The 14,203-nt window shown below is 37.2% G+C and overlaps 1 protein-coding gene across 1 annotated transcript in view; it reads left to right on the top strand.

The window, feature by feature from the left end:
* Positions 1-14,203, top strand: part of JPH2 (junctophilin 2) — a 77,585-nt gene that overhangs the window by 41,084 nt on the left and 22,298 nt on the right. The window contains exon 3 of the mRNA XM_039351274.1: positions 13,596-13,714. Within this exon, the coding sequence (XP_039207208.1) occupies positions 13,596-13,714 (119 nt within the window). The remainder of the gene's footprint in view (positions 1-13,595; positions 13,715-14,203) is intronic.

The following is a 14,203-nucleotide window of genomic DNA, read 5'->3' as shown; positions in this document are numbered from 1 at the left end:
ATTTCCTAAATTCTTTAAGCTCAATCTTCATATACTTTTATATCTATTATGGTCTACATTTCCCAAGTGCAAAGTGGTTGCATAGAAGTGCCTGCCTAGCTTTGCTGTGCTTGCCACTTGCAAAGGGGATTGGAAAGCTAAATTCTATTGGTAATGTTTAAAACGGTCAACAGTTTGAGCAAAGAATGGATCCTGTTCCTCTGACAATGCTCTTCTTTCAGACTACATGACTGAAGTCTTCTCATCTCAAATGCTACTCAAGAATTCTATTATGCTAAAGAAAAATGCTCAGAAATAGATATTTTTAGCATTCGGTCCTATCATTTTCCATCTGTACTCTGAAATGATATAATAGTATTATTGCTATGATATATTCTTTTTCTTAGCATGTTAATTTATTGTCTTGTGTATCAGTAGCTGAGAAATAAGGTGACCAACTGTCCTCCTTTAGGGAGGACAGTCCTCCTTTTGTGAGTTCTGTCCTCCCTCGAAAAGTGTCCTCCTACATGTTTTCCTTTTCGATATTTGAAGACTAATCTGCAGGGCTTTTTTTTCTCTTAAACGCTCAGAATGGCATTCCGGCGCCTTTTTTTGATGGTTTTTTTTTTCAACTTTTGTATGAGCTGTGCTATTCCCCCTATTGGCTTTCGAAAGCCAATAGGAATTGCTGCTGAGCACGCCAAAACACCAGGCTGGCAAACTTTGCACATATAAGTTGTCTGCAGCAAAGGTGAATTGGTAGAAACTTTGCACCTCTCCCTGCTACCCAACCATCTCCTAGTTAGTCCCGAAGATACCTGGAGGAGACTGGAGTGGCAACGCCACAGTAACTTTCTCTTGATCTTCGGCCCTGCTAGGGCAATAATGGCTGCGGGCGCAAGAGGCAGGGGTGGCAGGGCTGCTGTGGGCGGGGGTGTGAGGGGCGGCGGTGGCCGGCTGCCCCCCATGCTGTGGGAGCCGTGGGGCCTGCTCTACATGGGGCTACATGGGGTGGGTGGTGGTACTGGCGGGGTGGCTGCAGGCGGGGTGTGTTGATGGCGGGCTGCCCCCTGGGGCCGGAGCCAGCACAGCTGGTGCTTTGGGAGCCACGGGGCCCACTCTATACAGCAGGGCAGCAGTGCTGGCGGGGCGGCTGCAGGCAGGGGCGCGGCATGTAAGCGTAATTACAATATAAAATGTTATTGTTACAAATGATTTTATTATGCATTTATCATATTATAGTGTATTCTGTATTATTGTTGTAATGAATAAAATGTTTCTTTTATTTACAATATTTTTTCTTCAATTTATTTGTGTCCTCCTTTTCAATGTAAAAAAGTTGGTCACCTTATCAGAAATAACATGCATGTTGGGATATGAAACTCTGGTATCTGGATGTCTTTGTGAAAAAAGTAGCATTTAGGTTTCATTTGTTATAATTAAAATTGTTAATCTTATAATTAAGATTTGTTAGGTAAAACTAGCTAGCTGTACTGTTCATATTGAATAAATCCATGCATCCATAAATTTTAGACATCTTGGACTCAATGCTTTTTAAAGTAGTTCTAAAATAATATTTTAAAAATCTAAATATTGAAATGTATATAGTGCCAGTGCTTTGAATACAGAAAGCTAAACTAATCAAGGTAGATAATTCAATAAGTTAGAGAACATTTTAGCAAGCAAATGGATACATTGGGAAGCTTTGTTGAATTAAGGATAAATTAAATACAGTATACATCAAAATCTAATACATATAATGACAAAATTGGATTAGGCACAAGTGAAGGGGCCTATGTTTTCCTACCTCATAAGAAGCTTGGCTCATAGAACATGGAAAAACTCACTGAGTGTAATTAGGCCGGTTTTAGGAAAATGAATGGCAATATTTAGGTGATACATTTCTCAGCAACTGGCAATGAGCCATCGAAACTACATTTACACCTTGTTCTTCTGTCTTAGATAATTTTACAGGTAATCTATGGATAAGAACATAAGGAGATGCCTTATACTAAATTGACCTCAATTAGCTTACTATTTATATATTATGTGACAGCCACTCTCTGGAGTTTCAAACAGGCATCATTTTCGCCTTACCTAATGATGTCAGCAATTGAATGTAGGACCTTTTTGCCTACAACGTGCCCCCCAATTTTTCTGTGGAAGTGCAAGAGAAAAATCCTTCAAAGAGATATTTACAGGTAATCCTTGACTTACAACAGTTCATTTACTAACAGTTGAAAGTTAAACAGCACTGAAAAAAGTGACTTATGACTAATGACCATTTTTTCACACTTATGACCAGTGCAGCAGCCCCATGATCACATGATCAAAACTCATATGCTTGGGACTGACTCATGCTTATGACAGTTGCGTAAGTCTTGGGATCATGTGGTCACCTTTTGCAAAGTCAATGGTGAAGCCAGATTCACTTAACAGCCGTGTTACTAACTTAACAACTACGGTGTTTCATTTAACAACTGTAGCAAGAAAATTGGGCAAAATCCACTTCACAAATGTCTCCCTTAGCAACATACATTTTGGGCTCAATTGTGGTCGTAAGTCGAGGACTATCTGTACTCAGACACAAATCCCATGATGTCTCATGAAACTCATTCTGCAGTGCATTTAGCATGACACTTCTAAGTGTTTTTGATTAGCATTTTTCTTCCTTGGGTAGAGAGATGTCTTGATGTCTTGAGAGCCAGCTGCAGGCCGTTTGGCTCTATGAGAAAGAATCCTTCAGGGAAGGCTGCAAGGGAGTCGAGAGCTATTTAGGGCCAGAGATAATGTTTCACAATTTTAAAAATCCACCAAGTAATCATGAAGGCTAAGATAAAGTTGACCTCAATAGTGCTTAGAGATCTCTGACAATAATATCTAGCCAACAGAAAGTGATCCCTTTGGTGGAACAGAGAGAGTATTCCTTTCAACATTATACTTTTCAAACTTAAATTTTTTAAAATAGTTTTTCCACATCAACTTTTTTATTATAGAGGAATTTCATGTGTTGCAGAACACATGAGGTTACATAGATAGATTTCTACAGTGGATAGAATTTGTGCAAATACTGAATTAATATAATTTTTTTGTAAGAATGTATTCTTAAAGCTGGCGATTACATCACAGAAAATAAATATATAAGGTTTATTCGAGGAAAAAAAAGGAAAGCCTAAGTTATTTCAGTTTATCTGTAGCTAAGAGCCAGTAATATGTTCTTCTCTATTATGGAAAGAGGGCAAATCATAAAAAGAATCTGAAATGCACAGGGCAGAATTAGGGGGAAAAGAGAAGGAAAAGGATGAAAGGTCTGAGAATATTGGTTTAATTAAAGGAGGTTTATAGAGAAAGAAAGGTGGCGCAGCAGTTAGAGTGCAGTACTGCAGGCCACTTTAGCTGACTGTGTTCAGCAGGTCAGCGGTTCAAATCTCACCGGCTCAAGGTTGACTCAGCCTTCCATCCTTCGGGGTAGGTAAAATGAGGACCCAGATTGTTGGGGGCAATGTAAATATATATATACATTGCTTACTGGTGTACACCGCTTAGAGAGTGCTTGCACTTAAAGCGGTATATAAGTCTCACAAATAAATAAATAAATAACAAAGAAAACTATTTAGACAAGGAAAAGATGAAAATGTAGAGTTCCTCTGCTAATCATCTTTACATCAATGGCTCATAGTGATTAGTGGTTTACAGGTGCAGAAAGATGATGCATGCAAAGCTGAATTACAACACAGCAGCCAGGAACATACTTTGAATACTATAGGTCCCGTGCTTTCTTGCTGGAGAAAATACAGGGAAGCTTTTTCTAGAGGAATTTCTTGTAAATTTTAAGGCATGTCTGCAGTTACTGTATATTCTTAGAATATAAGATAGATAGAGAAAAAGGACACTGGGATATCTCAAAAATGTCTTTCCTTTCTCCCCCAAATATGTCAATACATGATTAGAACACATGAAATGGTTTCACATTAGAAATATACAGATTGCTCCTGCCTCCCTCCCACCCCGGATGCATTCTGGGACTGTGTTCAAGTGTGTGTAGAAATGTCCTTGGATTTGATCTGTGACTGTGAACAAGAGACAGAAAAGTGCCTGAACAAAGGTCAGGAATAAAGAGATGACATCATAACAATACAATGAATTAGTTTCTGTATAGCTTGCTGGGAGGCAAAGTGTAATTTGAAAACATCTGATGTCATAACATGATTGGTGAAGTGCATTCAGTTCCAGAGAATTATAAATAATAACCGTGGAGTGAGGAATTTACGGTGCAAATTGGATAAAGACCAAACTATGCTAATAGTGCTTGGCTATTCTTGTATTTTTTTATTGTGTTAGCAATGGATTTAAGAATGATTACTTTGCCCATGAGCTGGAAATAAATTGAATATTCAAAACAATCCCTAGTGGGCAGGAATAAACTATCATTGTCCTAATAGAGGTTTTATATGCAGAGTCAAATTCCCCTACATTTTAGCAAAGGTAATAGCTGCTTTTAAAGTTTTTGTTTTCATGGCCAAAATGGGATTCATATTAGGCCTTTACACCTCATGCAAAATTCAACTTGAATTGGAGTTTGAATCAAATCAAATCAAATCAAATCATCAGAGCTCATAAGGTTTGGTTTTCAAACTTTAGTTTGTACTAGATTTTACTGTTATAATCAGAATTCTTACATTAATAAAAGCAATAGTTTAGACTGCCTAACTTATCGTTCTCCATCCAATATTTGCTTTGTAAATGTTTCTGAGTATACTAATCTGGTTTTATCACCTTTCTCTCCAAAACCAAAAATTATCCCTCCTTAGAAGTTGAATCTGAGATGCATTAATGAAGGGCATTAGCAGACATGGAAAATAATGGCAAATTGGTACAGGAGGCCAAAATGAACTCAGTGTTAGAAAAATGAGAAAATAACCAACAATGTGTATCCATGCAGCATAAAAAATGGGTGAAAGAATATCACATACTGGCTCTAGGTTTGCAGACTTTAACTTTAAAAACTACTGTGAAGAAATGTGCATATTTTGCTTGATCTATCTGCAAGATTAGCCTGACTTCAGTTATTTTTAATTCAAATCTCATTTACAGTATTAAAAATGTGGTTACAGAAAAACCTGTAAAGAATATAAGATGGACATGCTTGTTGGTTTCCAATTACTGCTGCTCTGGATTCTACTCCACCCAAGCAAGAGAAAGAGAAGCCATGTGGTATGGGGTATATTTAAAGTATTTTTTCCACAGTTGTGCCTTTCACATACAGGTTCCAACCAACCCATAGCACATCAGATTTCCCCTGCCATCTAAAGAAGAGAACCTCAGCTCCCAGAATTCCCAATCAACATATCCTTGGCTAACCTTTCTGGTATTTTTTATGCATATGCATCTACAGTAGTGGCCTAAAATTGTGGAAATCTTTTGGGAAGAGTGTACAGTAGAAATGCCACTTTTGGTTAAGTTTCCACCAAGTTTTCTTCTAATTTCTTTATAACTGTAGCCTTGTTCACTTAATAATACTATTTTACATCACTTTCTGGGCAACCAGTCAACTCTTTGCACCATTACTTTAATTTTATTAACACACTGACAAATGTCCTCCTCTCAGCTTCAATACATGACATCAATAACTGAATCCTACTGTGATCTGATTGGCTCATTGCCAAAATAAGATGACATCTGATTGGCTCTCTAAACACTCATGCTCATTGGCTATAATCAGATCAGCTACCTGATATCAACCTAAGCAAGTTGTGCTTCCTTTTTTGGTTATTTGGCTATAATTTTTCATAGAATACAGTTCAGATAATTGAACAAACTTTGTTGCATTACATTCTTGATTAAATTATCTTTCCATTGATATATAATTCTATGGTACTACTCCCCCCAAAAAAGTGGTGTTATTAGCCATCAAACCTCAAAAATATACTTTTCCCAAAAGGGTTCTATAATTTTGGCCACTACTGTATAGTACAATATGCAAAATTAGAGAATACTTAAATTAGGAAAGGCTGTACTGTATTTTATAGCTATGAATTCTGTAGCTCTGTAGGAAATATATTGTACTACAGTAGACTGTCAAGGTAGGGTTTTTTTTTTCATTAAAGATAATTCATATAAAAAGTCTGTAGGATATCTGTGTGCTAAAACTGTCTGTTAAACTGTAGTGGAATATTTTCTATAGCCAAGGAAAGATTCCAGCCAACAGCTGTTGTTGAGCTATTATTCTTTAGACTAGTCTCTCCAACTCAGAACCTATCAGATGTACTGAACTACAACTCCCATCTGAAGCATGCTTGGTCTAGGCCAAGAATGAGCAGAATTATAGACATTGAGCAGAATTACGTTTATACAATAGCATGTACTTTGCTTTTCACAAGGTTGGCCAGCTAGAGTCAAAAAAAGGAGTGGGAACCTTCAGATGTAACCAAAGGGGGAGAAAATGACTCAGAGGATGGAGCTATCATGCTAATCTAAACAATAACTTGTGAAAGTATAAAGTCCACATATCAATATAATGCTGCATTCAAGTCAATACAGATCAGGAATTTTCACATAAATTTTAAAACTGGATAACAAGTTTACACAAATTGGTTGGTTAAGACAACCAACTAATAATTCTGGATAGGCTTTGTGTTAAACCATGGGTTGTTTAATTGTGGTTTGTTGACTAACCATTGGCTATGTTTTATAATATGTTTGTTGTTATCTATCTACCAAGTAAATCCTAGTTTAGTGTAATGTGTGATCTCTTTTAATCTTAGCTTAACCAATTTCATAGGGCTGTTATAAGGACAAGTGAGTACTAGGAAAGTGGGAAACAACCCTGTTGCAGAAGTATAAGAAATAACTAATGTACCATGAATCGTCTTCCCTTCATATAAATATATTGCCAGACGGCTTCACCTGTCCTAAAATCCTTCCCTTGGTTGGCTGTTCTACCTCTCCTTCATTGCCACTGTACAGTATTTCCCTTGCCTTCCTGAATGTTTTCACTCTGCTCGCTGCATTATGAAAATAACTTCTTTCTTAGGAACAAAAAATAACATTTATACTATGAAATGTGCATATTGTAATTTTCAATTCTATGTATTCATTCAGTTTGCCTCCTTAGCAAATAATTTTAGGTCCTATTTCTTTTAGATCTGAGATTTCTATGGAATATTTTGTTTCTTGCTAAGAGCTTGAAGTTGAGTGAAAAAAATAAAAGTCTTCATCAACTTGTCTATGTAGTTTTTTTAGAAAAAAAAAAAAAGAAAATAAGTGATTTGCCAAGGCCTTTTCCCAGAATATTTTTCAATTTCTCAATCTATCCCATAGTATAATTTCTCATTTCTGGGCACTCAAAAGAATCAATTAATTATTCAGTCTCTTCTGCACTTAATGATCTGTGGAATTTCACAGTATTAAACTGCTTGTAGAGCTCGATTGATGTTTAATCTAATTATGTCAAAAAATAAAGCCTTGCCTAAACTGGAACATTTGAGCTAGTATTAATTATCTGAGAGCTTCTGTGCAGTGAAATTTGATCCTTTAAAATGTCTGTCTCTTCATTAAATTACAGGAAAATAAAAGCCAGGTTTTTAATTTTAAGGACATTTTATTTATTTTTTGTTTGTTTTACAAATGTATATGCTGCCTCAGTTATACTCTCTGACCAGCTTTCAATCTTGGAAATAATACCAAAAATAATTTTAAAATATACAACCAAACTAAAATCATAATATATAAAAAAGAGAAAAAAAGCTGGATACTGAATATAGCACCTATATAACCTTACAATCCAAAGACCTGGTGGAAAAGGATGGTCTTAATCTCCTTTTGAAAAGAGAACAAGGATACAGCCATCTTAACATCAGCAGATGTCCCATGGAGTTGGAAAGGCTGCCTTCAAACTCCTACCTTCCTACGGTAACAGTCAGGGAGTGGCACATTCTCCTGAACTAAAAGCACAGGATGATATTTTCAGGAGAGCAAATCTGGTGTAGTGGAGAAGATGCTGGCCTGGAAACCAAGACACTGTGAGTTCTTGTCCTTCCTTAGCTGTCTGTGTGACTTTAGCCCAGAGATCTTCAAATTTGGTCCTTTCATGATTTGTGGACTTCAACTTCCAGAATTCCTCAGCCAGCGTGCCTGGCTGAGGAATTCTGGGAGTTGAAATCCACAAGTCATAAAAGAACCAAGTTTGAAGACCCCTGCTTTGGCCAGTCACTTTTTCTCTGGGCAACCCACCACACAGGATTGTAAAAGTGGGAGAAATAGGGAGGAGTATTAATATGTTTGCCACCTTGAGTTGCTTATAAATCAAGACAGGATAAAAATCTAATAAATCTAATAATGGATAGGCTCTACTCAAAGAAAATGATTCCAAAAACACAGCCAAGGCCATAAGAGAATTTTATAGCTGATTCTCAGCACTTTGAACTGTGTTCAAAGCTTTTGGGGGAGAAAGACAGTGCTAAAATAGTTCTCTGATGCCAACAATGGGGTATTGCATGTTGCAGCCAATTTCCTTTTCCAAATAATCTTCAGAAACAGCATCAAATAGAGCACACTACAGTAATTTGAATACAAATGATTGTTGCCAAAATATTCTGTTCCAGAAATGTTTGCATTGGGGCAAAGTTTCTCCTTGAACAGCCATAGCTATTCAAATAGGAGCCATAAATCCAGGAAAAATCCCAGATCTGGTAGAATGCCACCTTTTCAAGAGCCATTATTGGAGCTACCATGGAGTTAGGTGATTTGGGCACAAACAGCTGCTCCATTTTGCTGGAATTTAATTAGAGCTCAATTTAAAATCCAGGGATCCACATATTTAGTCCCCACATAACATTCTCCAAGTAATCTTCAAAAGACTGTTTTGATCCCCAAAACAGAAATAGAGTCAGAAGCTCATGTTAATAATTATTTAGAGACTAGACTATAGAATACTGCATGTTATTTTTAGCATTTGTTAAACACTGATTTCATCTAACAGAAATGTGTATCATCATGGATAAATCTCATCTTTGCTTTCATTCAAGAGAGAGTGTTCTGCCAATAAAATCTATCCTTGATGTCTAGGAAGACCAGCATTGTATGGAAGTCCAAAAACTGTATCTATGTCCCTCATCTGTACACCCAGATATATGAGGTTAGACTGTTCCTGTTCCCAATACCATTGTCCTTTTTTGTCCATGCCTTTTTTTCCATTCTAAATGCAATATATCTGTTTGTAGACCTACTTCTGCAGCTTGTCCTGCCTCCCAGGCTTTTTACTCTGTTTGCCATTTGATCCTGGATAATATCAAACTCAGCCAGTTTGGTGCAATGGTTAAGGTATCAAGTTAGAAACTAGGTGACCATGAATTCTAGTCCCACCTTGTGCATGAAACCAGCTGGGTGACATTAGACCAGTCACTGGCAGTGGCAAACCACTATTGAAAATCTTTGCCAAGAAAACTGCAGGGACTCATCTCTGAGAATTGGACACAAGCGGGGGGGGGGGGAGGAATCACATTTAAGTCACAAGTAAACCTAAGGAGAAATTGCTCTATTGTTGGTGAACTGCACCTACAATTTGTACATCAGGACCATTGACAATTTTGCCCAAATTTATGAATGAAAAATACCTATGTGAGAGGTCCTTGATATTCTCTGAGCTTGATTGTTTTCTTGCAGACATTTCACTACTCATACTAGGTAATATCATCAGTACATCAGTTTGGGTTATAAAACATCTGCAAGAAAACAAAAGCTCAGAGAGTGCTAAGAATCCTTCATTTCATCCGAGCTACAAATATTCTCTTCCATCAATAAATTTATTTCTTAAATAGCAATGCCATAAGTGCCACATATGCCACAACCAATTAAAATGATTTCAGCTGGTTCCCAAACAAATAACAAGTGTCCAGTGATAAATGTCCAAGCCTCTGCCTTCTGTACCAGCTGAAGCTTCTGAACCATCATTACAAAGAGGCCTATCTCAAATTAATTTCAACCTGAACAGAACTCCAGTATGAGTAGCTAAGAACTATGTTACTCCTATAGAATCATAGCTAGTAGGCCAGTCCCAGGTACCAAAGGCAATAGCCTTTAGATAGGATTGAGGGTCCCAGGCCCTGGATTTTATAAATGGATTAGAGCAGGGGTGTCAAACTCTCAACATCATGTGACGTGTCGCGATGTATCGTGACTTTTTTTCCATTGCTGGTAATGGGGTGGGCGCGGTTTTGGCATGATGCGTCCGGCCTGCGGGCCAGCAATTTGACGCCCCTGGATTAGAGTGTCCCAAAGACTTTTACCCAGATTTATTGATTTCCTCATCCACATTATCTCTGTACCATTCAGGTGTCCAAAAACATTTCAAATCAGCATGAATTTATTTCATTGATACTCAACACACTCCATATTCCAATATAGCAATGATAGGAACAGGGAAGTTCTACAGTTTCTGTTGTGTCCTGGGCCTGATGAGGAAACTCAGCAGGCCCAGAATTGTTGCAAACAGGCCCGGGCATTCTAAAAGCTGCCTGGGACCAGACAGAGCGGCGCCAGCCCTGTGCACATGCGCAAGGCGCGAAGAAAGAAGAACTCTTATTGGTTCACTCTGTCCGGGGTTCAAGCCCTATAAAAGGCTTGCATGCCTTTTACATTTTGCTTGGAGTTGGAGTAGGAGAATAAAGCATTGATTATTGCAACCATTTCTCTTCATCATTTGCAAACGAACGGAGAACACAACAGTTTCGTTCCAGAATTCATATAGTCATGGCACATCATTTTCACTGGGATTATATTTAATGAAGGCAGTATGTGATATTTTAGGTTCTGCTGATCTGATTAAAAAGATTAAGATCTGATCTGATAAAAGGTAGTTGCTTCTCAATAATATGGTGTGTCATGTTAACTTTGTCATCCTTTTGATAGGTGAAATGAGAGAAATTAGTTGCAGTAAAGTTGTAACATGAAGTATTTCTCTTGCATATTTGGGAATGTACAATTAGCAGTCTGCCTTTGAAATGGGAATAGGTCTGCAGCTCTGCATGTAAAGTTACCAATTTGGTTCTTAGCAGGAGGGCTGGGAAAAACATTGTGAAATGGTGGACAACCGCTGACAGAATAAACTGTAAACACAATTCTGATCTGAACAGAGCAATAATTGAAGAGCTTCCTATATTCTTAGTTATTATTTACAAAGCCAAAAAGCATACATTAATAAAAATAAAATGAAAAATAAAATTGCATTTCTGGCTCTTAACCACCTAAATATTCTTAGTCTGCAATCAGAATTTAGTAGAACTTGTATTTAGAAGTTTAAAATTCTATATGCTTTTGCATAGTTGTTTCTAGGTTAGTGACTGATTTTGCCATGCTCTGTTCATTTCTACTGCTCTCCTTTGAAGAAATAAAAGGCAACACAAGATTTTTTTTTTATCTTGTGCTGCATATTCTGGGCACTTTACATCCAGCCCCAATTCTTTAAGCACAAAAAAGACATAAATATGTCACCAGGCCTCCCACAGCTTACAGTGGAATTAATCACACTGATTATACACTTCCAAAAAAGGAGATGCTCTGTCTACTTACAACTTCTTGGAGGCCTTCTGTGAACTGTCAAGGCTTAAATTGCCAATTTCTACCTCATCAGCTAAATGTCTCCAAATACTGAAGGAGATGGAGTGCTTTGAACAAGACACGTTTGCTGGAAATATTTCCACACAGGCTTGCCTTCAAAGGATATTATGAATCTCTGAGTGGGTTAACCAAAAAACTCTTTGTTTCAGTTCAAAAAACATGGACTGCATGTTGGCATTTGTGCATCATGAAAAAACATTATGCTGGTTACCAAGGAGCCTTTTTGGTATAGAGGTGCCATTGGCATACAGTTCTATGTGATTATTTTTTAAAAAAAACTTTAATTGGGGTGTAGGCATAGAAATGTTTTTGAAGGTTTTACTTTGTCATATATTGGTAATGTAAAGTAAACTTGTGGAATTCACTGTCACAAGAAGTGATAACAACAACAACAATAGAATTGGAAGGGACTTTTGAGGTCTTCTAATCCAACCCCCTGCTCAGGCAGAAAACTCTATACCATTTCAGACAAATGGTTGTTCAGTCTCTTCTTTAAAACTTCCGGTGTTGAAGTATTCACAACTTCTGGAGGCAAGTTGTTCCACTGATTAATTGTTCTGTCAGGAAATTTTTCCTTAGTTCTAGGTTGCTTGTCTCTTTCATTAGTTTCCATTCCATCCATTGCTTCTTGTCCTGCCTTCAGGTGCTTTGGTGAATAGCTTGACTCCTTCTTCTTTGTGGCAACCCCTCAAATATTGGAAGACTGCTATTATATTATCCCTCATCCTTCTCTTCATTAAACGAGACATACCCAAATAGAGCAACCGTTTCTTATATGTTTTAGCCTCCAGTCCCCTAATCATCTTTGTTGCTCTTCTCTGTACCCTTTCTAGAGTCTCAACATTTTTTTTAGGTTGTGGTGACCAAAACTAGATGCAGTATTCCAAGTGTGGCCTTACCAAGGCATTGTAAAGTGGTATTAACACTTCATGTGATCTTGATTCTATCCCTCTATTAATGCAGCCCAGCACTGTGTTGGCTTTTTTGGCAGCTGCAGCACACCGGTGGCTCATATTTAAGTGATTGTCCAATAGGACTCTGAGATCCCTCTCACAGTTGATACTGTTGAACAAGATACCACCTATAGTGTACCTGTGCATTTAGTTTTTCTTGCCTAAATATAGGCAAGATAGCCTTAACAAACAATTAGCTGTGGTGGCTAAATATTATCTCCAAGTTCTTCAGGTAACAGAGTGCAAGGGTCATTGCCTCAAATCCTACTTGTGAACTTCTCAGGTGAATCAATTTAGTCAGTATGGACCCAGGATGCTAGATTTTATTGGCTACTATCAGATCTATTAAGACTCTTCTTACATTATGTTTCGTAAATTGTATAATTCTTCAGATATATTTTGTAGTGAGAAGAACTATGGATTGCTCTTATTTGTTTACTTGTTTGTAAGTTTGTAAAATGTACTTGTTTACTTATTTGTTTACCTGAGCAGGGGGTTGGACTAGAAAACCTCCAAGGTCCTTTCCTACTCTCTTGTTTTTTTTATTCTTATTTTGTTTACTAAAGTTATTTCAAAAGCAGTCATTATAAGAATGGTAGGAGAGGGAGAAATAAGAGCTGGAATAGAAATTGGAATTTAAGAAATCATGTATATAAACAACATACTTTGTTAACTGAAAATAAAGATTTAAAAGAGTACATGGGGAAAGTAAAATTGGAAAGTGCATATTAAAAAGACAAAAATAACATCCTCCAATGTGTATAGAACATTGACAGAAAAGATGGTAGTTTATTTGTTTTTGATTCAAGAATATATTAAGATGGTAGCAAAGGTCTTTAGAGATAAAAAATACAAGTATTGGGATCAATTATTTTAGTTTTATAGTTAATAAATGAGATAATCTAGAAAAAGTAATTGGCCATCAATGCATTTCTTGAAGTATGGAATAGTCCTTGTTGATGTTAGAATGACCACTTCAGAAGGAATAGTAGGCACATTCTATTGCATCTTCCTATACTAAATATCATAATGGTATTCTGTTCATAGGACTGCCCACGCCAAAGCCAAGTCAGAAGGTGCAGAGCAAGCAGCAGTAGCAGCTAACAATGAATCCATGTTAGCCAGGTCGATGGCCAGGGAATTGTCTCCAGACTTCTATCAGCCAGGTAAGAAATAAAGAGTCCTTCATCCTAGTTTTTAATTTCTGACTTTAATCTACACATTGGTTGGTGAGTTGAGTAAAACCAACAAACAAGTTAAAATTTTTCCATATGTGATAATATGGAATGCAGTCGACCCCATAATCTTTAGTGAAACTGCTGAGAAACAGCATGGTTAATTGTCCTTATTTTTCTGGTCTTCCTATCCAGGGATTTTAGTTCTGCCTGAGTCCATTATTTTAGCAGTATATCTACTGACTGGAATTGCCCAGCTAGTAATTGTCTTGATGGTATTTCTTCCACTGAATTTGGACTTTAATATCTTTTTCACTCTCATGATGTATTCCCTTCTAACCTTCTTGACTTCAGTGTTCTTGATATTGTCGGCTTGGAGGATTTTTCCCTATTTTTTCCTTATTGATGGTAAGGGTGACACAATTGTCCAGTCCAAACTCCATTGTAATATCTTGCCTTTATTATTATCCATGTATTCAC

The sequence above is a fragment of the Crotalus tigris genome, unplaced genomic scaffold (genome assembly GCF_016545835.1).
Source record: "Crotalus tigris isolate CLP2741 ecotype Arizona unplaced genomic scaffold, ASM1654583v1 scf7180000018371.15429387391:27106975, whole genome shotgun sequence".
NCBI classification, from domain to species: Eukaryota; Metazoa; Chordata; class Lepidosauria; order Squamata; family Viperidae; genus Crotalus; species Crotalus tigris.
Note: the sequence above shows the minus strand (reverse complement) of the source record. Positions and strands in the feature narration are given on the sequence as shown.